This window comes from Mastomys coucha, unplaced genomic scaffold (genome assembly GCF_008632895.1).
Source record: "Mastomys coucha isolate ucsf_1 unplaced genomic scaffold, UCSF_Mcou_1 pScaffold22, whole genome shotgun sequence".
Classification (NCBI taxonomy): Eukaryota; Metazoa; Chordata; class Mammalia; order Rodentia; family Muridae; genus Mastomys; species Mastomys coucha.
In genome coordinates this window covers 116,304,242-116,327,351 of record NW_022196905.1, presented here as the reverse complement: position 1 = coordinate 116,327,351, position 23,110 = coordinate 116,304,242, and the positions used below count along the sequence as shown (strand labels likewise).

General features: G+C 44.3%; 1 protein-coding gene across 3 annotated transcripts in view; it reads left to right on the top strand.

Moving 5' to 3' along the window:
* The first annotated feature begins 8,882 nt into the window (after positions 1-8,882).
* Ift81 (intraflagellar transport 81) overlaps positions 8,883-23,110 on the top strand; it is a 74,397-nt gene continuing 60,169 nt past the window's right edge. For 2 of the 3 annotated variants that reach the window (XM_031337787.1, XM_031337784.1), the window contains exons 1-7: positions 8,883-8,989; positions 12,317-12,481; positions 13,387-13,490; positions 14,611-14,791; positions 17,067-17,156; positions 21,301-21,366; positions 21,606-21,716. In XM_031337787.1, the coding sequence (XP_031193647.1) occupies positions 12,338-12,481; positions 13,387-13,490; positions 14,611-14,791; positions 17,067-17,156; positions 21,301-21,366; positions 21,606-21,716 (696 nt within the window). In that variant the 5' untranslated portion in view covers positions 8,883-8,989; positions 12,317-12,337. Of the gene's footprint in view, positions 9,222-12,316; positions 12,482-13,386; positions 13,491-14,610; positions 14,792-17,066; positions 17,157-21,300; positions 21,367-21,605; positions 21,717-23,110 lie in introns of all 3 variants that reach the window. The other variant, XM_031337785.1, reaches the window with a different exon arrangement.

Below are 23,110 nucleotides of genomic sequence, written 5' to 3'. Positions count from 1 at the left end.
GCCGGAATAGACCTCGGCATCTCCCATCCCCCAGACATTTGCCATCAGATTGTGATAACTCTTCTTCGTCATGATGGGTCCAAAAAGAAGTATCGTGGAGCGCTCTGCGATTCTGCTGAGATTATCCAACAGTAAAGAGTGAGCCCTCTGCAACAGGCTAGCCAGCCTCAGTGTCCACCATGGCAAGGTTGAAATGTCCTTGTGTTAAATGGAGTTATTCATGGGCGCTACTCGAAGAGCTGTCTTCAGAACCAAGGGCTCATCCATATTTGTCATTTCTTCCTCCTTTCAACTTCCTGAGTCCACAATGGCAGAGGCCAGATGGGTCTCAACCAACGTTCTGCATCATCAGTAATGAACAGGGGCAGCGTTAAGCACATATTTTTACTTGTTGAAATATGTGTCAAGTCTTTCCAGCCTCTGGATCAATGCTGGAAGCTAAGTGAGTCTCAGTCTTTCCTGAATGGCTGTTTTTGTTTGTTTGCTTGTTTATTTGTTTGTTTTAAATTTCATTACCCACCGATGTATGTGCTTTGGGAGAGTTAATGGAGACTCCTAAGAGACCGACCTGGTCTTCTTTCTCCTTGTGTTCTTTGACAAGGTATATGGTTCAGGAAAGAAATGACTTCAAAAGGCCAAGACCTCTGTCAGCCAACCATGGAGCAGGGAGTCAGAAACAATGTCATGGAGCGTTTTGGATAAAAGTTTTGTTCTGTTTAGGCAAAAAAAGGAAACCAGGCCAGGCTTTGTGCAGTCTCACTGTGAAACAAGAGCTTTTTTCTGGGCCCAGAACCTGCTCTGTCCCATGTTTAATTTCTTCCATCTGTCTGGTATCTGACCTCTGCTGCCCTCTAAGCCATTGCCACATATTGTCTGCCTATGTTCCCATATAAGGCCATCTCTCTCTCCCTCCCTCTTGTCCTCTCCCTCTCTCTCTCTCTCTTTCTCAGGGTCGGACAGCAACACTGCTAGCTCCCTCCCCCCCTGCTCCCTCCCCGCTGCTGCCTTCCCTGGCAGCCTCTGCTGCCTGGGTGGACTGCTGAGAGCGGGAAGGGGCAGGGGGCTGCCAAAGAATGCAGCAGGTTTATTTTTACTCAAGCTGAATTCTTTGCCTGGCCCGCAGGCCTCAGTCACTCGGGGATGTCACATGCTGATAAGCTAGTGGGGTGACTGAGATCTGTGGCTCAAATCTACAACACTCCCCAGGTGTGAGCCACGGTTCCAGAACTGGAGGGAGCAGGCAGGGACACTGAGGTCATGGGATGCGCCTGTTTCCATTGCTCTGGGTCGAGTTCCCAGAAGGGCAAGTTTGGTGTTTCTGAGAAGCAGTGTCAGGGCCTGAGATCTGTAACCACTGAGGCCTGCCTCTGGGCAAAACTCAACACCTGCTAGGACGTGGGGTGAAGCTAGGTATCTGAGTGAACTGAGTAGCCTTGTGACCCTTTGAGCCCTCACTGTGTTTTTCTTCTCTATCAAACTAGCAACAGTACATCTGTCTGACACTATTCCCGTTGTCCTAATGAAACCATGCTCCATTGGGCAGGATTTCTGGTCTGTCTTGTTCTGTATTGTGGCAGTGGCACTTGTTCTCATAGTGCCTGGCACACAGTAGGTGGGCACCTATGTATAAAGCAACGCCATGAAATGTTTTTTGTTTAGTGGCACCCAAGGAATAATAGCTGATTTGACCATAGCCCGTTTCATGCCCACAGGCATCTGTTAGATACCAGTTAAGTGCCAGGCCATTTTAGGGGCTAAACAGGACAACAGTGAACAAGGCAGAGAGGGCTGGAAGGTGGCTCAGTTGTTAGAACGCTTGCTTGTTCAATATGTGTCCTTTGGGATGGGTTCTTTTCCTCAGCATAGTGTCCTCTGGGTTTATCCATGGTTTAGCATGTACCAGTACTTCATGCGTGTGTTTGTCTACACAGACACGTGCAGGTGCATATGTGTGCCTATATTAATGGAAGCCAGAGATCAATGTCCACTGTCTTTCTCAATTTCTTCCTTCCTTTCTCTCTCTTTCTTTCCTTCTTTCCTTCTTTCTTTCTTTCTTTCTTTCTTTCTTCCTTCCTTCCTTCCTTCCTTTCTTTCTTTCTTTCAGTTTGTTTAGACAGGATTTCTCTGTAGCCCTGGATGTCCTAGAACTCATTCTGCAGACCAGGCTGGCCTCAGACTCACAGAGATCCTCCTGGTTCTGCCTCCCAAGGGGTGGGATTAAAGGCGGACACCTCCATTGCCCAGCCCTACCTTGTCTTTTAAAATATGGTCTCTTACTGAATCTGGTGCCCATCATTTTGGCCTAGACTGACTAACCAATGAGCTCCAAGCATCCTCCTGATTCTCCCTCTCCATGCTTGCTTGCATTTCCCCATGGATTCTGAGGATTTAAATCAAGTCCTCATGCCTGCCGTAGCAAGCACCTCACTGATTGAACCATCCCTCCAGCCCCTATGTTCTCTGTTTCTTTTTTAAGGCAGACTCCTGTTTTACTGCACAATGCACCAACCATGGTTTCATTCTTCATTTGGGTTCTGTCATTCCTTCTGTGGCCCCATCAAAGACCTTGCCTTGACATCGTCAGTTTGGGAGACTGAGAAGGTCCCAGTCACATGAAGGATGGAGTCCATCTGTGTCCTTCTGTTCCTGGCCTCTTCTCACCTCCTCCCACCCTCCCATCAACCTTTTCCCACATGGTTCTGAGTTTTCTGATGGGCCCAAATGCAGCTCTATCGCTGGCTACCCTTAAATACTCCCCCTGAAGTCTATAAATACACCAAACATTTAGCTCAGGAAAAGAAGAAGAGAAAAAAAAAAAGCATCGGAGAAGCATCCAGAACGAAAATACACTTTCGCTTTTTCATCACTGGCCAATGGTTTTTTAATCTGTCTTCCTCTGCTTCAACTCTGAAGTGTGTGCTTGGATCTTTTTCAACAGTTAGCCCCTACATGGGTGGAAACAAGGCTGCTTGAGTGGATGTTGCAACACACGCCCATAATCTCGTGCCCGAGACAAGAAAATGATGAGTTCTAGGCCAGCCTGGATTCTGAGGAGGGGAGAGGGGGCAGGTAAACATGTTTGCCACGCAAGCCTGATGACCTGGATCCAATCCCTAGGATCCACAAAAAAGTTGAATATGGCAACTCCTATCTGTATCTCCGACCTTGGAATGGATAGTGGAGACAGGAGAGCTGCCTCAAAGCCCACAGGTTGGGTAGCTTGGAGTATGAAGAAACAAAAGAGCTACTAGTTACTGAGTCAGAAGGGAGGAGCTGACTCCTTAGGGTTAGTCTCTGACCTCCACATGATCAGGTTTCTTCATGCACATGTACACATAAAATAATACCAACAAAAGAATAGCCGGGCAGTGGTGGCGCATGCCTTTAATCCCAGCACTTGGGAGGCAGAGGCAGGTGGATTTCTGGGTTTGAGGCCAGGTTGGTTTACAGAGTGAGTTCCAGGACAGGCAGGGCTACACAGAGAAACCCTGTCTCAAAAATAATAATAATAATAATAATAATAAAGTTAGAATATCGGAAGAACGGGTTGCTTTGAGAGCCCCCCTCCCCCCGGAGGCAGAGAAAGCCCCACAATATACTGATGCCAAGCCTTGCAGAGTCCCCTAGTCACCTACCTTGGTAGCCTGACAGTGGGTCTTCCTCCAGACTCTTCAATGCTGGTGTGAGGCAGCTTAGTGGCCTGGTGAATCTGACTTTGGAATCAGGGAGACTGATGTCTGAATCTTTGCTCCACAAGTCATCTGCTATGTGATTCTGGGCCCTCTGGTTAACTGACTCGGCAGGCCTCCATTTCCTTCATCCTCAAATGACCGGAGAGTGAATGGCTGACCTTGAAAAGCCTTTTTTTTTTTGCTCCTCACTGGATTGCAGAATTCAAACCTACAGAGAACCAGTCTGCCCATCCAGGCTCGCCTCTACAATCTACACGGACCTGCCTGGAGGTGGGAAGCTCTCCTGCTTTGGCGGTTGGGTTCAGCCTGATGGATGATAGGTAGGAGGTGAGAGAGGGGGAGAACATGGGGTCAGGACTGACTGCATATAGACTCCCCTGGATCAGCAGCTCCCTTCAGCTTTGTCAGGCCCTTCCTCAAACGTCCTGCTTCTGGCTCAGGGAATCTATGACACCTTTGTTGCTGGACCTCTGTTGGGCCACTGAAATCCTGCCCAAACCTTAATATACACTCCTTTCTTACATCCTCCCATTATCCTGGGGGTGAGCCATCTCTACCTTAATGGAATTGCCAACTGACAGAGGTTCTCATTGATCTGCATGGACGACTTTATTATTTTGTAATCTGCTGAAGTCTGACCTCCAGTCCTTTTTCTGCTAGGCTAAATGGACTCTCATGATAGGTCCCCCCCACCATGGGCACACATGCTGGGGTGGGGGGGTGCCAGCTCCTAGAGATTTGCTGGGATTCACTCAGCAGGAGTGAAGCTTTGAGTATGGTCACTCATCTTCCCAGCCTACAGCTCCATTCACATACAACAGCTCTTCTGCCTCCAGGTGAAGCCCAGGACAAGAACCAGGTCATTCAAGTCGGAAGCCATAGGACTTGTGGAGGGCTCCCCTCTTTTCTAGGGCTCTGTCTCTAACCTGGGATACCTCTTGTCTCTGTTGACCCACTTGAAAGAGGGGGGCCCACGCTTGTCCCCCAAAAGATTTCACAGCTTCTGTAACAAGTGCAGGTTGGCACAGCCCAGTAACGGTGATGGGAGTTGCTTCCAGAGGAGGAGAAATAGGGCCTTGCAACACATGTTTATATTGGTGTCAGTTCTGACATGTTTGTGAAGTATTTCTCAAAGCTGCTGGTAAATAGTAAGCTCTCAGCCCCGATGATGGTTTGAGCCCCTGGGAGAATGTCAGGCGATGACTATATTTCAATCCAAATGGATAACCAAGGAGTCTATATAAATTGTAATAGAATTTTGACTACTTTATTTAGCCCATTCATCTCGATGGTGATTTTCAGGCTTTGCAAAGTGTAGTCCATTTGCAAACACAAAATCCATTACCCGGGAAAGTCTGACAAAGTGTAGCACCAGGCATGCATTTAATTAGGCCTCTGGAATCTCGTCCGTTTAGCTGAATGTTTCACAGAATATTTATCTTTCTGCCTTTTAAGAAAGCACATCCTGCTACTAAATGTGCCCACAAGATCCAACTGCCAGAGCAGAGAGAGTTTGGGGTATCGTCAAACCTCAATTCAGGTTTCCATTTAGATTTAGTGACTTTTGTCTCCACATAACCTAGATGGCAAAGGTGTTAAATGACAATTCATGGGTAACAAAATGACCCACTTCCGAGTGTGTTCCGGTGTCTGGGTCATTTTCCCCTGTTTTCAAAGGATAAGATAACTCGGGTAGTGTGCAGAGCCACCCCAGATGGGATGGCATCTTGGAAACTGGCATTCACTGAATGCTCGTTCAGGATCCAGAAATATCTCCTGGTCAGGATGATAAGTCTAAATTTAAGGCCCCAAACAGAAAACTGGCTCGGATTCCTTGGATTCTGCACAGGGAAGCTTTTGTTTGGAAGTTCTGAACTGAATAGGGGCTGGAGACGGTGTATGTGTGGCCCCCCTCAGATGTCTATGAAGATCTAGGGGCTCTGCTATTGCCCCTGTGGACTCTTATCCCACAGAGGGGGCCTGCAGATACTTTGTTGTGAGGAATTATCCCAAGAAGGCTCTTGACCCACAGTGGGGGTCAGCTCGAGAGACAGATATATATTTTTTTTGTGGGGAAGCAAAGAAGAAACATTGTATTCCATTGATACAGACACTGCACACAATGAATACATGTGCATTTCCTTTTGTTTTTAAATTATCTCCTGTGCCCTTGTATGGAGCTCAGAGAACGAGTTTCGGGAGTCTGTTCTCTCCTTCCACTCTGTGGGTTCCAGGGATCAAACTCAGGTCACGAGGCTTGGCAGCAAGTGCCTTTACTACTGACTCATCTTGCTCCCCCCTACCCCCCTTTTTGAAATAGTGTTCCACCTAGCACAGGCTGGCCTCAAACTTACTAGGTAGTTAAGGATGACCTAGAATGGCTGATACTCTTGCCTTTAACTCCTCAGGGCTGCGTGAACAAGCATGTACTACCATGCTCAGTTTTAAGTGGTTCTGGGGATCAAACCCATGGCTTTTGTGCATTCTAGGCAAGCGCTCTACCAACTGAGTCAGTCACGTTCCCAGCTTTTGAGATGTAACTGACTCTGCTGACACAACTGCTCTTGATGACGCGTGTTGCTGTTGATGACGCAGCAACTCTTCCTCCGCTAACAAGCCCAACCCTTCCTTTTAGAACCACCCTCATCCACTGTTACTGGTGCTGTAAGGAAAGAATTGGTTGACTCAAGACTGTTTTGAACTGGGTGTGGTGTCCATGCCTATGTAAGGTGGAAGCAGGGCAGAGCTTGAGGCCAGCCTGGGCCACACAACGAGTTGCAAACAAGTCTGGGCTATATGTTAAAGACCCTGTTTCAAAAAAACCAAGCAAGCCGGGCAGTGGTGGTACATGCCTTTAATCCCAGCACTTGGGAGGCAGAGGCAGGCGGGTTTCTGAGTTCGAGGCCAGCCTGGTCTACAGAGTGAGTTCCAGGACAGCCGGGGCTATACAGAGAAACCCTGTCTCGGGTCTACAGAGTGAGTTCCAGGACAGCCGGGGCTATACAGAGAAACCCTGTCTCGGAAAAACAAACAAACAAACAAACAAACAAAAAACAAACAAGCAAACAGAATGGAGTATGGCACAGTGGTATGTATACCTTTAACCCCAGCTCAAAAGGATGGAAGATCCAAGGTCAGCAAGGGTAACTTAGCAAGACTGTTTCAAAATCAAATACGATCAAAATAATTTTTTTAAAAATTTAAAAAGGGAATCATCTGGGGGCTGGGACGATGGTTCAGGCATTAAAATCATCTTCCAGAGAACCCAGGTTTGATTCCTGTCACACACACAGTGGCTGGTAGCAGTCTCTAACTCCATTTCCAAGGGTCTGATGCTCCCTTCTGATCTCCACGGGCACTGCATGCACACATGCAGGCAATAACATCTGTACACATAAAATAACAATGAACATATGGGGGCAATAGTCTAACATACTTTGGGCCAGTAGAGTCTGCCCCGAGAATTTTCTGAAACATTAGGCTGCCGGGATAGGACTAAGCCTACCAGTACTAGCAGCCCCTTCAGAGCAAAGTGGGGAGGAGACAGAGAGGGAGGGAGAAAGCAAGCCAAGATGACAGGGGGCGCTTACATTAAGTCATACAGGAGGGAGAGCCTTGAACTTCCCAAGTACACAGCTTCTAACCACCTGTTTTAGTTGGCTTTCGGTTTCAGTAATAAACTACCATGACCCAAAACAACCTGGGGAGGAAAAGGTTTACTTAGTTACAGATCACAGTCCATCATCAGGAAAGAGAAGGGAGGAGCTTGAAGCAGGAACCACAGACTTGTCACTGGCTTGCTCCTCCTACAGTTCTTATATAGGCCTACATGCCCCAGGGGTGGCCTAGCTCACAGTGGGTCTGGCCCTTCTACACACAATAAATAAATGATGTAATAAAAATAAAAAAGCAAGGTCAGAGAGGTAAGTCAATGGTAGAGTTCTTTCCTAGCACAGGCTAGTAGGAGAACAGGATGAGGAGGTGGAGGAAGAGGGGGTAGAGCAGGAGGTGAGGAAGGGAGGGGGTGAGGTAGAAGTGACAAGCTTTCAGAACTGCTCTCGTGTAGGGTTAGAGCCTGTTAGAAATCTATTCAAAAATCTCAAACAGCTCAGTTAAAAGGTACTATAGGGAGCTTACATACAAGACTTGACCTGGCATCTCCAGGTGGCAGGGGGTGCTGGGAGGCAAAGCTACCTACAGACATTTTGTTTCAGACAGGATAAGCAATGTCTCTATGTTGTAAGACTGTTGCTAGGAATGTCTTCTTAGACTCCTCAAGGAAGCCCACCAAGGAATCACAGGGCGAAGTCAATTCCTCGTTTGGTCTGTAGTAGGCAGGGACACAATCTGTCTCTGTGGAACCTGTCGCTAGGTTTGTGTGCCAAGCACTTTTACCAGCTGAGGTATCTCACCAGTTCATTTGAATTCTTTTAACTGGTCTTTAAACCTGGCTCTGGCTAATGGAGATTTGACAGTATGATTCCTTCAGCTGTCTCTGTCCCCCAGTAAACATCATATGTGCTGTCATCACTGGGACATCTTGTGACATTTCTCTCAGTCCTGGGCTGTTTAACTATATTGTCTTTTTTACCCCATTATCTCTAGGAGGACAGAACCAACTCTATTGGGTCATGCTCTCTATTACACTCCCAGCAGCCAGCAGTATGGGGCACAGAAGAAATGCCTAATTTATCATTTGTTTGTTTTAGGTTGTGGCAAGTCTGGTATTACATTTACTGTCTTTCCAAGGATGTCTGAGCATCTAACCCAGTTTTCAGAGTAGGACGTCATTTGTCTGTCTGTCTCTCCTCCCCATGTCTGGGTCTGTTAATCCACAGTTTATAATTGTCCCATGCGTAGTTTAATCTGGAGATTCCTTCTTCGAAAAACCTAAATTCGGAAACCACGCACCATGTTTTCTGACCCCAAACCCTATCTAATCCTGCTTCAAACCAGTCGTCTCGCCCCAAGTTTGGTGAATAAATAAATGAATGAAACAACACAAGTTAAGTCCTTTGTCAAGTGCGAACGATAGACGGTTCGCAAAGGTTATTATCAGCTGGAGTCTTAAGTGGGGCTAATAGCCCTGGTCACCCCAGGCTCTCTGCAGTGACTCTGAACCCCAGGTACCAGGGCCCAGCTTCCCAACCCGAGGCCCCGCCCCCCGGTGCGCGCCCCAAGCCATAGGAAGTGACATCACCGCATGGCAACCGTTGCCAAGGAGCCGTCTCTAGGAACCCGCTAGCGCCCGGGTGCTTCCAGAGGGTGGGGAGGTGGTTTCGTGAGGAGGATTTGAGGTAATCCCGCCAACTCGCGGGTCGGGAACCCCGCGAACCCCGAGTCCCCTCCAGCGGCGCCCGCTCCCGGTCGGTGGCGGCAGCAGGCCTGTCGGGGGGTCGGCCGCGCGGACGCCCCTCGGCCCCGGGCCTCGCAGGAGGCCGTGGGCCTGCGCGCGCAGCCCTGGCGGGGCCAGGTACCACGCGCGGCCTGGTTTAAATTCTCGCCCCGGCCCCCTGGGTGCTACTGTGGGTGAGTGCTGGTGAATTAGCTCGGCCGGTCGCTCTGGAAGAGGGAGAGTAATTGCTTTTGCTAATTTTAGCGGGCAGCGCCCGGCGGGCACCGACCGACAGCCCTACCTCTGTTCAAGAACATCTCTGTCCTCTGAGAGCTGGTGGGGGACGCGGGGTGCGAGAACCCCCAACTCTTTTCTTAAAAAAAAAAAAAAAAGAGTTTTGAAAATTGGCGTGTCTTAGTGGCGCATTATAGTCACACACGCCTACATAACAGTGTATTTCGTCCCCTTCCCGTTTCTCGCTCTTCACCTTCCAGCGCCTACTGACTCCATTTCCTAACTAGCCTCCCCAACCTCACTCCCTTTTGTTTTTGGCGGTCCAGTGAGTTTAACTATGGTTTCTTTCAGGAGCATGGGTTGCTTCCCAGTGGCAAAGCACTGAAGAAAATGTTTCCCTCCCCTAGCAACCACTAACTGCCTGGGATACTCTTGAGCCCCTAGGGCCCCTCTTTTCTTCTCTTAGCAACATTTACTTGTTTATTCAGATATTTGGTTTAATTTTGTGTTTCTCAAAGAAGAAGAAGAAGCCTTACCGACAACTTCTAAACTGTTTTAAATATATGTGGATATAAGGATGTGTATTATATTTTTACAGTTGAAAACTTGAACCTCCCAAGTTTTAAAAAGTAAAGATATTCTTTTTAGTTTATTTCTGGTTTGTTTCCTAAGACAATGTTTCCCAGTATAGCCCTGACTGCCCAGGAACTCACTCTGTAGAGGCTGTCCTCAAACTCAGACATCCTCCTGCATCTGCCTCCTAGCACTGAGATTAAACTTGCACATCACTATCCCTGAGATAGTCCCTTTTATATAAACTTAAAAGAAACCTTAAATTTAGCAACTCTACTGGTTGTGCCATCCTTTCTTATCTTTTAAAACAACTTTATTTACCCATTCTTCCTTCCTTTCTTTTTAAATGTCTTCTAAATGTAAGCTTCACTCACCCAATTAAAGAACTCATTTCATGCCAAACTTGGTGGCTCTTGATTTTTAATCCCAGCACTCAGGAGACAGAGGCTTGGTCTACACAGTGAGTTCCAGGCCAGCCAAGGCTACACAGCAAGACCTGTTTTAAGAGAAGAGAAGAGAAGAGGAGAGAAGAGAGTAGCAAGATGCTCATGGCTCACATTCTGTCCTGAGTGAAATAGTACCTGATTCATGGTTTTAACTAAGAGAGCATTGAGATAACCTTGTCTTCTTGTCTAACTCATCTTTTCTAGTTTAAGAGGGTCTTGCTGTGCAGCCCAGGCTAGCCTTAAACTTTGGCTTGTTCTGTCTCAGCCACTCCACTTCGGGGCTCCCAGTGTGGCCCAGTCCTCAGGAACAAACAGTTCAGTTTTGTTGCTGTGATTTTTGACAAGGTCTCAAGTGGCCCAGGCTGCTTTGAACTCACTCAGTAGCCAAGGCCACCTTGCACTTGTGATCTTTCTGCTTCCACCTCCTGAGTGCCGATGTTACAGGGCATGCACACCCACCTTCAGTTTATTCAGTGCTGGGAATCAAACCCAGAGCGTCTTACATTTTAGGCAAGCCATAAATTCCCAGCCTAGCATTTTATTTTAGTAAAGCAATTTCCCTTGATAAAGCCATGTCAGCTGTTAAGAAACCGGTTACTCAATTTTAATTAGAAATCTAAAAAAATAATTTAAAAATATTTATTCTCTATATATGAATGTTTTGCTTGTGTCGTGTATGTGTGCCACATGGATGCCTGATGCTGTTGATGTTTTGACGAGGGCATTAGATCCCCTGGAAACGAAGTTAGGGGTACTTGTGAGTCACCATGTGGGTTCTGGGAACCAAACCCAGGGTACTCTACAATTTTCTAAGGCTGTGATCTTCTGTAACAGCCTATCTCTGTTATGTTTAGGCTTCTGGACTGTGTGTTTGCTTTTCAGCTTGAGGCCAATGAGCAGGTTCATTCAGTCTAGTAGAAAAAGTCACTGTTTCAGGCTCCATATGTATTCAAAATGGAATTGGATAGATTCCTCATGGAATGTACATTTTAGCAAAAAAAGAAGAAAGAAAAAAAGAAAGAAAGAAAGGCACCTAAGAAACTAGAACAAGATGAAAAGCTGCCTAAGGAAAGCCGTGCTGATGGTGTGGTGGGCACGGAGGACAGGCTGTGTTCTTTGAGGATTTCCTGAGACATCGTGAACCTGAGCAGGGCCTGGAGAGTGGTGAGATCCACTCCTGCTAAGGAAGGCACAGGAGGAGCAATCATGTTAGGCAGAGAGAGAACAGTGTTGGTTGAATGTAGGTGGAAGTGGGAGCAGTGGCTGGGCTCAAGTTTCAGAGTGAAAGGTTAAGTTGAGTTGGATCTTAAAGGTCTTGAGAACTAAGGTTTAGACTTTAAATGAGAAGCTTACAAACTTGAGGAGAAGTGGAAGCCAGAACTCTGGAAACTGTTTCTTCATTGAAGGTAAAAGGAAACCAAGGTCTGAAATACCCAGGGAAGCAGAGTTGAGGTCTACCAGGCTAATCCAGTAATAGTAATGGGGGTGTGGGAAGGAGTGTTTGGGGACATAAACAGTACTGAAGAATAGGCCTGGCCTGAAGTGTGTGGACCCCATTTGCATTCTGTGGTTGAGGCAAAGCACAGATATGGACTCGGGGTTGCCAGATCTGATTTTCAGAAGGATAAGATCTGGATTTTATCATGAAAATCTGATTTTTTAAATATGAGTTACCAATTTTAAAAAAAAATAAAAAGCTTGCTTGTAATTCTATCTTTAAACCAGGGTGAAAAGCTGTATTGGGGGGTGGTTCTAATGTGGGTGGACATTATCATTCATTTGTCTGTGTCTAGGTGCATCAGAGTTGATACAAAAACAGTTGGTATTGAATATTAGCAGCATACACAGACTTCATACTAAAATCTTCATATTCTGATTTCTTCCAACAAAACTGTCTTGTCATAGCATTTTGTATGCAGTGCAGAAGTATCCCTCTCTACCTACCTGCTACGAATTTAATTCTGATTTACTCCCAACATGGTAGCTATCAAGATTGAAGATTCCTTGCTCCTCTTTTTTTTCTTGTCCCTCTGTAGTTTTAAGCCATAAGATTAATCATGAGTGACCAAATCAAATTCATCGTGGAGAGCCTCAATAAGGAGCCTTTTAAGAAGAACTATAATTTAATCACATTTGATTCTTTGGGACCAATGCAACTATTACAAGTTCTCAATGACGTTCTGGCTGAGATTGACCCCAAGGTAAGTTTTCTTTCTTTGTAATGAGAAGTGTATCTGGATAGCCCACCTTTGCGTCTTAATTAACTGTCGTGGGTGTGTCGGAAAGTCCGTTCCTGGGCCTTACTTACCTGCTCTTAAAGGAGTAGTAAATGAACTTTTAGGCCTCTCTAATAACTCACATTTCACTTATCTACCTAAAGCTTTTATTTTTTTTACATTTCATTTATTTTGTGTGCATGTGGGGGGGATTATGTACATGCTGTATACATGTATGGTGGAGATGTACATGCTGTGTGCATGTGTGGTAGGTGTGTGCATGATATGTGCATTTGGGGGCATATACATGCTGTGTGTGTGTGTGTGTGTGTGTTGGACATGCACATGGTGTGTGCATATGTGGAGGACATGTACCTGCTGTGTGCATGTGTGGTGGGCGTATACGTGCTGTGTGCATGTTGGGGCATGTGTGTGCTATCTAGCCTATGTGGAGGTCAGAGGACAAGTGGCAGGCATCAGCTTCCTCTACCATGTGGATCCCTGTGACCCTTGCCCGGCTTGGTGGCAGACCCATTTTTACCCAGGGAGCTGTTTCTCTGGTTCCTCAGTTATCTACTTATTTAGACATTATTTCTCTACTTCTAGGCACAAATAGATTTGCTCCTGGAATAAAGATGCATTTTATAAAAGGTTTTTATTATATTGCAAGTTAGTTCATGTTTTTTACTCACTTTCTCATTGGAGAAGCTTGACATTAAAAATGTGAATCCTGATCTGACTTGGTATTAGGGCATCTGTACTTCATCTGTTTTATGAAGAGACCATTGTTTGTGGTCTGCTCTAGCAGAACAAACTTGTCGATGAGTTTAAATATCTTTCTTTGTTAAGCATACAAGGATAACCTATTTTTCAACTTCTTTGTTTGTTAGCAAGAAGTTGATATCAGAGAGGAGATGCCAGAGCAGACAGCCAAACGAATGTTGAACCTTCTTGGTATCCTTAAGTACAAACCTCCAGGAAATGCCACAGACATGTAAGGACCTGCTCACATGCCGCGCTTTCTGTTTGTTTGTTTGTTTGTTTTTGTTTTTGTTTTTTTTTCAGACAGGGTTTCTCTGTTTAGCCCTGGCTGTCCTGGAACTCACTCTGTAGACCAGGCTGGCCTTGAACTCAGAAATCTGCCTGCCTCTGCCTCCCAAGTGCTGGGTTAAAGGCGTGCGCCACCACTGCCTGGCTCATACCATGCTTTAAAGTCCTAGCCTCCAGATGATACAGCTGGTCTTTTTGAGTAACACCTGGTCCTCCTTCATCTGATGGCCTGAGGACACCACAGAATTAAAAAAGCAACGAGTTTCAATCCTTCTAGTGCTGTTTTCTTACATAGAGGTCTTAAGTGGGTCACTTCTTCCCCTCTCACCAGCAGGCAGGCAAATACCAATTTTTTTACTAAAGATTTATTTTTATTATATGTAAGTACACTGTAGCTGTCTTCAGACACATGAGAAGAGGGCATCAGATCTCATTTCAGATGGCTGTGAGCCACCATGTGGTTGCTGGGATTTGTACTCAGGACCTCCAGAAGAGCAGTCAGTGCTCTTAACCATTGAGCCATCTCTCCAGCCCAAGGCAAATACCATTTTATGATTGATGTCATTACATAAAAACAGCTCTGGGGCCGGAGGAATGTTTGGTGCTCCTTCAAAGGACCTGAGTTTGGTGGCTTACAACTACCCACAACTCCAGCTCCAGGGGATCATATGCACTCTTCTGGCCTCTCAGGGTATAAACACACAGACATACAGACACACAGACACACACACACACACACACACAGACACACATACACACACACACAGATCATATACTTACACAAATATACACATAAATAGAAATAAATAAATCTTAAGAAGCCAGACCACCTTAAATGCTGCCTAGCCAATAAAGTATTAAGGCCGACTATGGTTCCAGCACAACTTCTTGGATACTTGAGTGCTATCCTGGGATCTAGTTTTCTGACTACTGTAAGGCTGCATTAGCCTTCTATGTATATTTTAAAAGTAGTTATATAAAACAGTCAGGACCCTGTAAATCACACTGTGAATGAAGGCTGTCTGTTCTAGCTGTGTGACTGCATCTCTGTATCTCCACTTTAGGAGTACCTTCCGTCAGGGTTTGGTGATTGGAAGCAAACCTGTGATTTACCCAGTGCTCCACTGGCTTCTTCAGCGGAGTAATGAACTAAAGAAAAGGGCATATTTAGCTCGTTTCTTAATAAAACTGGAGGTGCCAAGTGAGTTTCTTCAAGATGAGACCGTGGCTGACACCAATAAACAGGTACACAGTAATGATGAGAGCTGCCAAGCACAACGTTAATCGATCTTTAATTGTTATTTCAGAGTGACAGGTGATACCAGAAGGGAAAAGAGTATCAGCTCATGGTTGGCTGGAGTCATATCTAAAACTGTGTTTTTTGACCCACAAATACTGTGTTAGGACCTATGACTAGGAGATGAAGATGTTCAAGTACTTTCTGTGCTTAGTAATTCTCCCAGGCTTCAGATCTCAGGGTACTGTGCTGATCAGTAAGACAATCATGTAGTTTGTCATCCAATTGAGAGAGAAGCCGACCACCATCATAATTACCCCAGGACAAATGATAGACATTCATCCTGCCTCTGCCCAGTTGGAACATGTGAGCCCCTGCAGCTGAGCTAAGCCTGCAGTCTCTCAGGGCAGAGGGAGTATGGGATGTTTGAACTTGCAATGTATTTTTCTCATCAACATTGGATCCTGACCTCAGGTCTTTAAGCTCATGGCTACTGAGGATTCAGCTGCTCTGGGTCCTGGGTCCTCATGTCACAACATACTTGGCTGACCAAAGACTGTAGAAACAAGTAACAGCGTGGGTTTCAAAGACTTTTAGTTTCTTGTACTTTCACTTCATAGTTACTAGGTTGATTGATTTAGTTTGTTACAAAGTTTGTCATTCTGTCTTTTCCAGTAAATTATGAGGTCCATGGAGACAGGTGTCAAGTTTTTAATGTCCATCTTTGTTTTCCTCCAGGATTTGGTACAGTAGCTTCTGTATGTTGTTGCTCAGTATTGGACTGGAGCAAAATAATGAACTGAAGGCTTGCATTTTTCATTGTGTATTGGTAAAGGTGCACTAAGAATACAGTTAGTATTGATTTCTTAAAGCTGCAGCTTATACAAGTACATAGGTCAGATGCCATAGCAGGCATTTATATGATAAAGGAGACAGGGATGTGTGTGTGTGGATTGTGTCTGCTCCTCCCAACACCCTTCATAAGTGGTTCATATATATTACATAGACCACTAGCAGGGATTTTAAAAGATTGCATTTTGAATATATGTTTGATATATATTTGATAATGTAAATAAAACTTTTAGAGGAAGTTTATTAATAGTATCTTTTAATATGCTCAGCTAATTAAAGGGATACTAAAAAAGTAATAAAGATGTTCTTGAAGCATGTCCAAAAGATATATGTTTTTAAAAAGAGACAGTTAGCAAATATCCTAATTTTATGTTGCCTTTCTCAATGAAAAGCTTTAGAATGACTACTTTGTAGATTTATAGCATATTATTAGTCACAAGTATTGATTTTCTGATACTGCCATTAAAAAAAAAAGCACACAGTGCCATGCAGTGGTGGCACATGCCTTTAATCCCAGCACTTGGGAGGCAGAGGCAGGCGAGTTTCTGAGTTCGAGGCCAGCCTGGTCTACAGAGTGAGTTCCAGGACAGCCAGGGCTACACAGAGAAACCCTGTCTCGAAAAACCAAAATAAATAAATAAATAAATAAATAAATAAATAAATAAATAAAATAAAAAACCCAAAACCAAAAACAAAAACAAAACCCAAAAAACAAACAAAAAAAATCCCAAAACCACAGTGGTGTGTGTGGTGCTAGAGGCTGACCAGATCTTAGGCATTCTAGGCACAGGTTCTACCAATGAGCTACACTTTTAGCTACCCTGATCGACACACCCATGCGGTGTCCTACCACACGCCCTGGGGCTGGGAAGCTCTGCGTAACAAGTACAGTTCTTACCCTCCTGGATCTATCTACCCAGCTATTTCCTGGAAGGAGCCAGACAGGCAACTCCTCTGTTATAACATGATATCTCTCTGATAGACAGTCAGAGCGGTCTCTATGCCACTGTTTATTGGGATGAATCTGTGATTCAGATGAGGAGGGAGTGTGTCCTGAGTGTTCTCAGAGGGCTTAGAGCAGGTGACCTGCAGGTGGGAGCACGGACTGTGCCAGGTCCACATAGCTAGAGGGTAGACTGTGAGAAAGTAGACCGACTGAGCAGATCTTGTTTTTAGACACTATAGACTTTGCAAGAAGCCGGGGGGGGGCGTGTTTTATTTTGGGGGCAAAGCTTTAGTATGTAGCCCATTCTGAGTTCACACTCATGGTCCTGCCTCAGCCTTCCAGGGCCTGGAATTATATTCATGCGCCATAATGTTTCAGTGCTGTTCTTCTAAGGACTGAGGTGATTGCTCAGGGGAGTGGGTGGCGTGGTGAAGAGGACCCTGCTGGATGTGGACGCAGCTGCTAACTGCTGACTTCCTTTCCAGTATGAAGAGCTGATGGAAGCCTTTAAAACTCTGCATAAAGAGTGTGAGCAGCTCAAAACGTCTGGATTCTCCACAGCAGAGATACGAAGGGTAAGAAAATACCTATGTGGACTGGAAGAATACTGTTTAGCTCTTTTTTATTTTAGTTAATTCAGCATGAGTTTTAGCTATATAGAAACTAAATGACTGCTTTTGTAGGACCTTTAATATGTTGTGTATATGTATTTGTGTGCAGACATACATATCCATGTGTGTGCATGTAGAACTTAGAGGTCAGGTCATCTGGAGTCTTTCTCTTCTACATACGTTATTTTTTTGAGGCAGAATATCTCATTGAACCTGAAGCTTAGGCTAGTGTGGCTGGGCAGCAAGCTCTCAATACCCATCTGTCTTCACCCCCAGCACTGAAATTAGAGGCACGCTCAGCCATGCCCAGCCTTTCCTTTGTCGTTCTCTACTGAAGAAATCAATGAGGGCACCTAGCGCATGTTTGATGTCGATAACTAGCAGGGATTTAGAAATACTTCATTTTGAATCTTTATTTGACAGGTATTCTTCATATGATACAGAAAATGCAGAAAAGAATAAAAAAGGAAAAGTTACATTATGTTTATTTGAGAACATAGAAGATATAATTCCTCCATTTTGCTTTTTTAAATGAGAGTCAGAGGACTCCCTCAGGATCCCATCCTCTTTAGAGACAGGGTTTCTTGTTGGCCTGAAGCTCACTAATTAGGTTAGACTGTCTGGCCAACAAAGCTCCAAGATCCTCCTGTTTCAGCTCCCTGGTGCTGGGATTACAGGTGTGTGCTACCAAGCCTGCTCATTACATAGGTCCTGAACTCGGGTCCTGGCTCCAGTTTGCTTGGTGAGCTTTACTGGCTGAACCATTCCCACAGTCTCACCAGTAAGTCTCACTACTTTTTGTTTGTTTGTTTATTTTGTTTTGTTTTTTTGAGACAGGGTTTCTCTGTGTAGTCCTGGCTGTCCTAGAACTCACTCTGTAGACCAGGCTTTGCCTGAAACTCAGAAATCCACCTGCCTCTGCCTCCCAAGTGCTGGGATTAAAGGTGTGGGCCATTGCCAGGCTTCACTGCCTTTTTTTTATGTATCTATGTGCGCATCTGTGTGGGAGTATGTGCATGTAAGCACAGGTGTCTGCGAGTCCAGAGAAGGATGTTGAAGCCTCGAGAGCTGGAGTCATAGGCAGTTATGAGGAGCCTAATGTGGGTGCTGGGAACTGAACTTGTGCATACGTGCTCTTAGCCACTGAACCATCTCTCTAGCCCCTGCTGCTTTGTAATCATTCCATTGTGAGTGTATTTTCACTGTTAATACAATGACCAAATCAGTTTTCTGTTGTACATATACATTAATCATGTTTATGCTTTGGCTTCATTTTTTGCTATTGTATATAATGCCATGATTATCAACATAACTTTTGCCATGTCCGGGTTTGTTTCTTTATAGTAGTTTTTAGATGTAGAATTGCTTATTGACATGCACAAATTACTTTAGGGCTTTTAATATTCTCCAGAAAATATTTTTACATTCTGCCCAGGCGTTTAAGTACTTTCCTTAAAGACTTGCTATTCTGACTTGCATGAATCTTATATTTTTAGAATTCCTGAGTTAGGAGTGCTATCTTTATATTCTCATTAAATCGGGGACATCAAAGTTTCTTCCTCAGGGAAGCCGTCCCTGACTCCCTAAATAGATCACTTTCCCTAGTTCTTTTCTTGTGATGGCATTCGTTGCCCTTATAAGTGCCTTAATGTCTGTCTTTCTAATTGCATGAAGCTCTGAGAAGGCAAGGGCTGTGTCTGTGCGTCTTCACCACTGTATTCCCAGTGCCTGACATGGTGCTTGGCTATGGCAGGCCCTCAGTCAGAGTCTGTTGAATATTAGAAATGAATGGTGAGCTTAGCCCTTTGGGATGAGAAGGACCAGTGAGAGAAGGAAGTCTATCTCCTCTGTCCTGTGAATGAATCACAGAGATGAAAGAATCCTGAGTCTGACTTTAATTTCATTCATTATTACTAAATATCCTTGAACCTGTTCTCTGTAATAGATTTAGAAAACATGGTGACAGAAGAAATTAAAAAAAAAAAAGTTCAGTCTCAATCACACACTCTCAAGATACCTGCTGTTGACATTTTCCCTTGGAATTGAACTGTATATAATGATTGTAATTTGCTTCTTTCAAGGAGTGTCAGTTTATGACTTTTTCTCATGTCATTAAATAGCTTTCTGTGTCATCTTGATGACATGTTTTTTTACACTGTAGTTAATCATTTTCAGACATTTAGATTCTTTAAATTTTTAAATTAAAAAATTTAAATTAATTTAATTAAATTAATTTTAATTTCATTGGCATCAGTAAGAATCCTTATAGAAGCCGGGTGGTGGTGGTGCACACCTTTGATCCCAGCACTTGGGAGGCAGAGGCAGGCAGGTTTCTGAGTTCGAGGCCAGCCTGGTCTACAGAGTGAGTTCCAGGACAGCCAGGGCTACACAGAGAAACCTTGTCTCGAAAAAAACAAAAAAACAAAAAAAACAAAAAAACCAAAGAAACAAACAAAAACAAAGAAAAAGTCTGGGTGGGCTGGATAGATGGCTCAGAGGATAGGAGCACTGACTGCTCTGCCAGAGGTCCTGAGTTCAATTCCCAGCAACCACATGGTAGCTTACAACCATGTGTAATGAGATCTGATGCCATCTTCTAGTGTGTCTGAAGACAGCTATAGTGTACTTACATATAATAATAAATAAATAAATCTTTAAAAAAAGAAAAAGTCTGACTTTGCTGGTCAGTGGTACATACTTTTGATCCCAGCACTTGGGAAGCAGAGACAGGTGGATATCTCTGAGTTCGAGGTCAGCCAGGTCTCCAGAGTGAGTTCCTAGACAGGGCTACACAGAGAAAACCTGTCTTAACACACACACACACCATGTAAGTATACACACACACATACACACACACACACACACACACCAATGAATTGATCACTGATCTCAGGTTGTCAGGCTTGGTACCAAGTGTCCTTACCCAATGAGCCATCTTGTTTACCATTGTGAATATTTTACTAGAATGCCTCCTGTGCAAAGTTCATAGCCTAAAGGGATGCACGTTTATTTTATGACTTCTTACATTATTCTTTTTACAGCACTATCCGTATTTCCTGAAATCCTGGTAGTAATGGCTGCCATTGTACGTGTAGTCTATAGTATTTCTGCATGAGCCTTTGCGTTTTGTTTGTTTTGTCTTGTTTTACTTTTGCTTGTTTGTTTATGACAAATTTGTTTGCTTCTCTCTTTTCCTTACAAACTATTATAGAGCTGATTTAAAAGAAATAGTTTATTTTTAATTTTTTTTTTCAGGGAGGTTGACAACACAATTTTAAAGGTGTGAGCCACCATTACTGGTCATTTTTTATTTTTTTCATTTTAGTTTTTTGAGACAGGGTTTCTCTGTGTAGCCTTGGCTAATCTGGAACCTGCTCTGTAGACCAGGCTGGCTTCAAAGTCACAGAGATCCACTTGCCTCTGTCTCTTGAGCACTGGGATTAAAGATGTGTGCCCCCACCACCGACAAACTTCAGTTTTACATTTTAAGAATACCATATGGGTAGGGCATGATATAGCACATGCCTTTAATTCTAGCACTTGGGGGCAGAGGCTGGTGAATTTTTTGAAATTGAGGCCAGCCTGGTCTACATAGTGAGTTCCAAGACAGTCAGGACTATCTAGGGAGACCTTGTGTCAAAAACAAAACAAAACCAAACAACCAAACTAACAAACAACCCCCCCATCATAACCTTAAAAGTAGTTTTGATGGGGAATTGGCAGGATGTGTGGTTGGTATTTAACCGAGCAGATGGGCTGTCAGCAGCTGTTCATGCATTCAGACCTGCACACATTTCATTCTGGAAGATTCTGGAAGAATCATGTAGGCATATTTGGAATCAGAACACAAATGTGCTGGCTGGCAGCTCTACCTTGTTGGGCTGTAACCTGTTTTAGTTACTTTTCTAGATGAATGCCATGCTGCCAAAACCATTTTTTTTCCTTGCATAAAGAAGCGTGGGGGAAAATGAGAATGCCCTTAAATCAAGAGAGGATCTTTTTTACTTGCTGCTCTGGCTATGATGGGATGGGAGATGCAGGGCTTGGGTAAGCCTCACCTCGCCCTGTAGACTGTGTGTGTCTTTAATAACCTCTTTACTGCTTTTAGGACATCAGCGCAATGGAGGAGGAAAAAGACCAGCTCATGAAGAGAGTTGAGCGGCTGAAGAAGAGAGTAAGTCGTGAATTACCCTGTGTACCTCAGCCCCAGTCCCAAGGATGCACGTGAGGACTGCGCCAGGCATCTCCCAGGCAGCAGCCCAAAGCTTTGAAGGACCTGAGTTGAAAGCTTGCTTGGCTGTCTTCTCTGAGGGAGCACTGTTTACCGAGAGGAAAGGCTGTCGGGGTCATGTGACCTGCTAATGCCTTTCTCAACCATGACAGTACCATGCACTACTTATTCCTTTACTGTAGGTGGAGACTGTTCAGAATCATCAGCGGATGCTTAAAATAGCAAGACAGCTTCGAGTTGAAAAAGAGAGAGAAGAATTTCTTGCACAACAGAAGCAGGAACAAAAGAATCAGGTATCTACAGGAAGTTTATACTCAGGACCACAGAAGTAGCTCCTCTTGGAATTCAAACTAAAAGAAAAAAAGAATTTTACAGTTTCTTATTTCCTTCTGGTAGCATCATGGACCTACTCTTTTTCTTTAAGATGGGTTTAATGTGAGTGTGTGTGTGTGTGTGTGTGTTTTGCTGGGAATCAAACCACTTTCTCATGCTATACAAGTACTGTATGATTGAGCTATTTCCCCAGTCAAGACTTATGTTTTTTTCTTTCTGTTTCTTTTTTTCCCTTTTTTCAGTATTTGAGGGTTGACCCTCAGACACATGCTAGACAGGCACTCTACAATAGAGCTGTATCCCCAGATTTCTTTTTACTTTTAATTTTACTTATTTACTTTTAAATTTGCTTATTTACCATTGGAATAAAATATACAGGGTCATGTGATCAGTGGAACAAAAGAGCGTTCTTAGCGCCTCAGATCCAGGGTGCCTGGTAAACACTGTGCAGGTAGCAGCTAACCTCACTGCTGCACAGTCAGGTCTGTAGAGCAGCCTGAGGCAAGTGCAGTCCAGAACACAGCACATGCGCAGCCTACAGAGCCGACAGAGTGCTGCTGCTGTTGACTGTGTCACAGAATCTCTTAAGTAAGAGTACTTGGGAGCTCACAGTCACCCACACTGCCATACTCTGAAACTTTATCTTAAAGAAGAAAATATTTGGCTTTAAAGTATTACTTCAATTTATTAAAAATCTGCCTTGAGCTTTAAACATATATTTCAAATCAGTGTAATTTCTAAATTGCCAATTTAGGCTGGCAGCCAAGATATTTAGCTCTGTGGGAGCTGACTCGGCGGTTCATCAGTTTACTGCAGTGGTGGGTTCTACTCCCTGATCCTCGGATGGTTATTTAAGGTCATGGTCTGGTGCTGAGGCCTTACTGTGAATGTTTACATTCCCCAGGGTCAAGAAAACCATGTTATACAAGGGAAGGCATGCATCTCTCTAAGGAATGGTTTCTTTTTTTAAAAAAATAAACTATTCTATTGATTTTATTGTTTGTTTATCTTGAGACAGGATCTTCCTATGTAGTCCTTGCTGTCCTGGAGCTGACTCTGTAGACTGGCCTTGAATGTGCAGTTATCTTCCTGCCTCTATCTCCCAAGTACTGGGATTAAAGGTGGATGCCACCACATCCAAACTGAAGATTTTTCTTCAATCACTAACTTAAACAATAACTAAAGAAATATGTTCTGGAAGCATTTTTTTAAAGTTTGCATGAGGGGCTAGAGAGATAATGGTTTAGTAGATAAGAGTGCTCACTGCTCTCGAAGAAGATCTGAGTGTGGTTCCCAGCACCCACATAGGATGGCTCCAACTTCCTGTAACTGATTCCATGGGATCTGACACTCT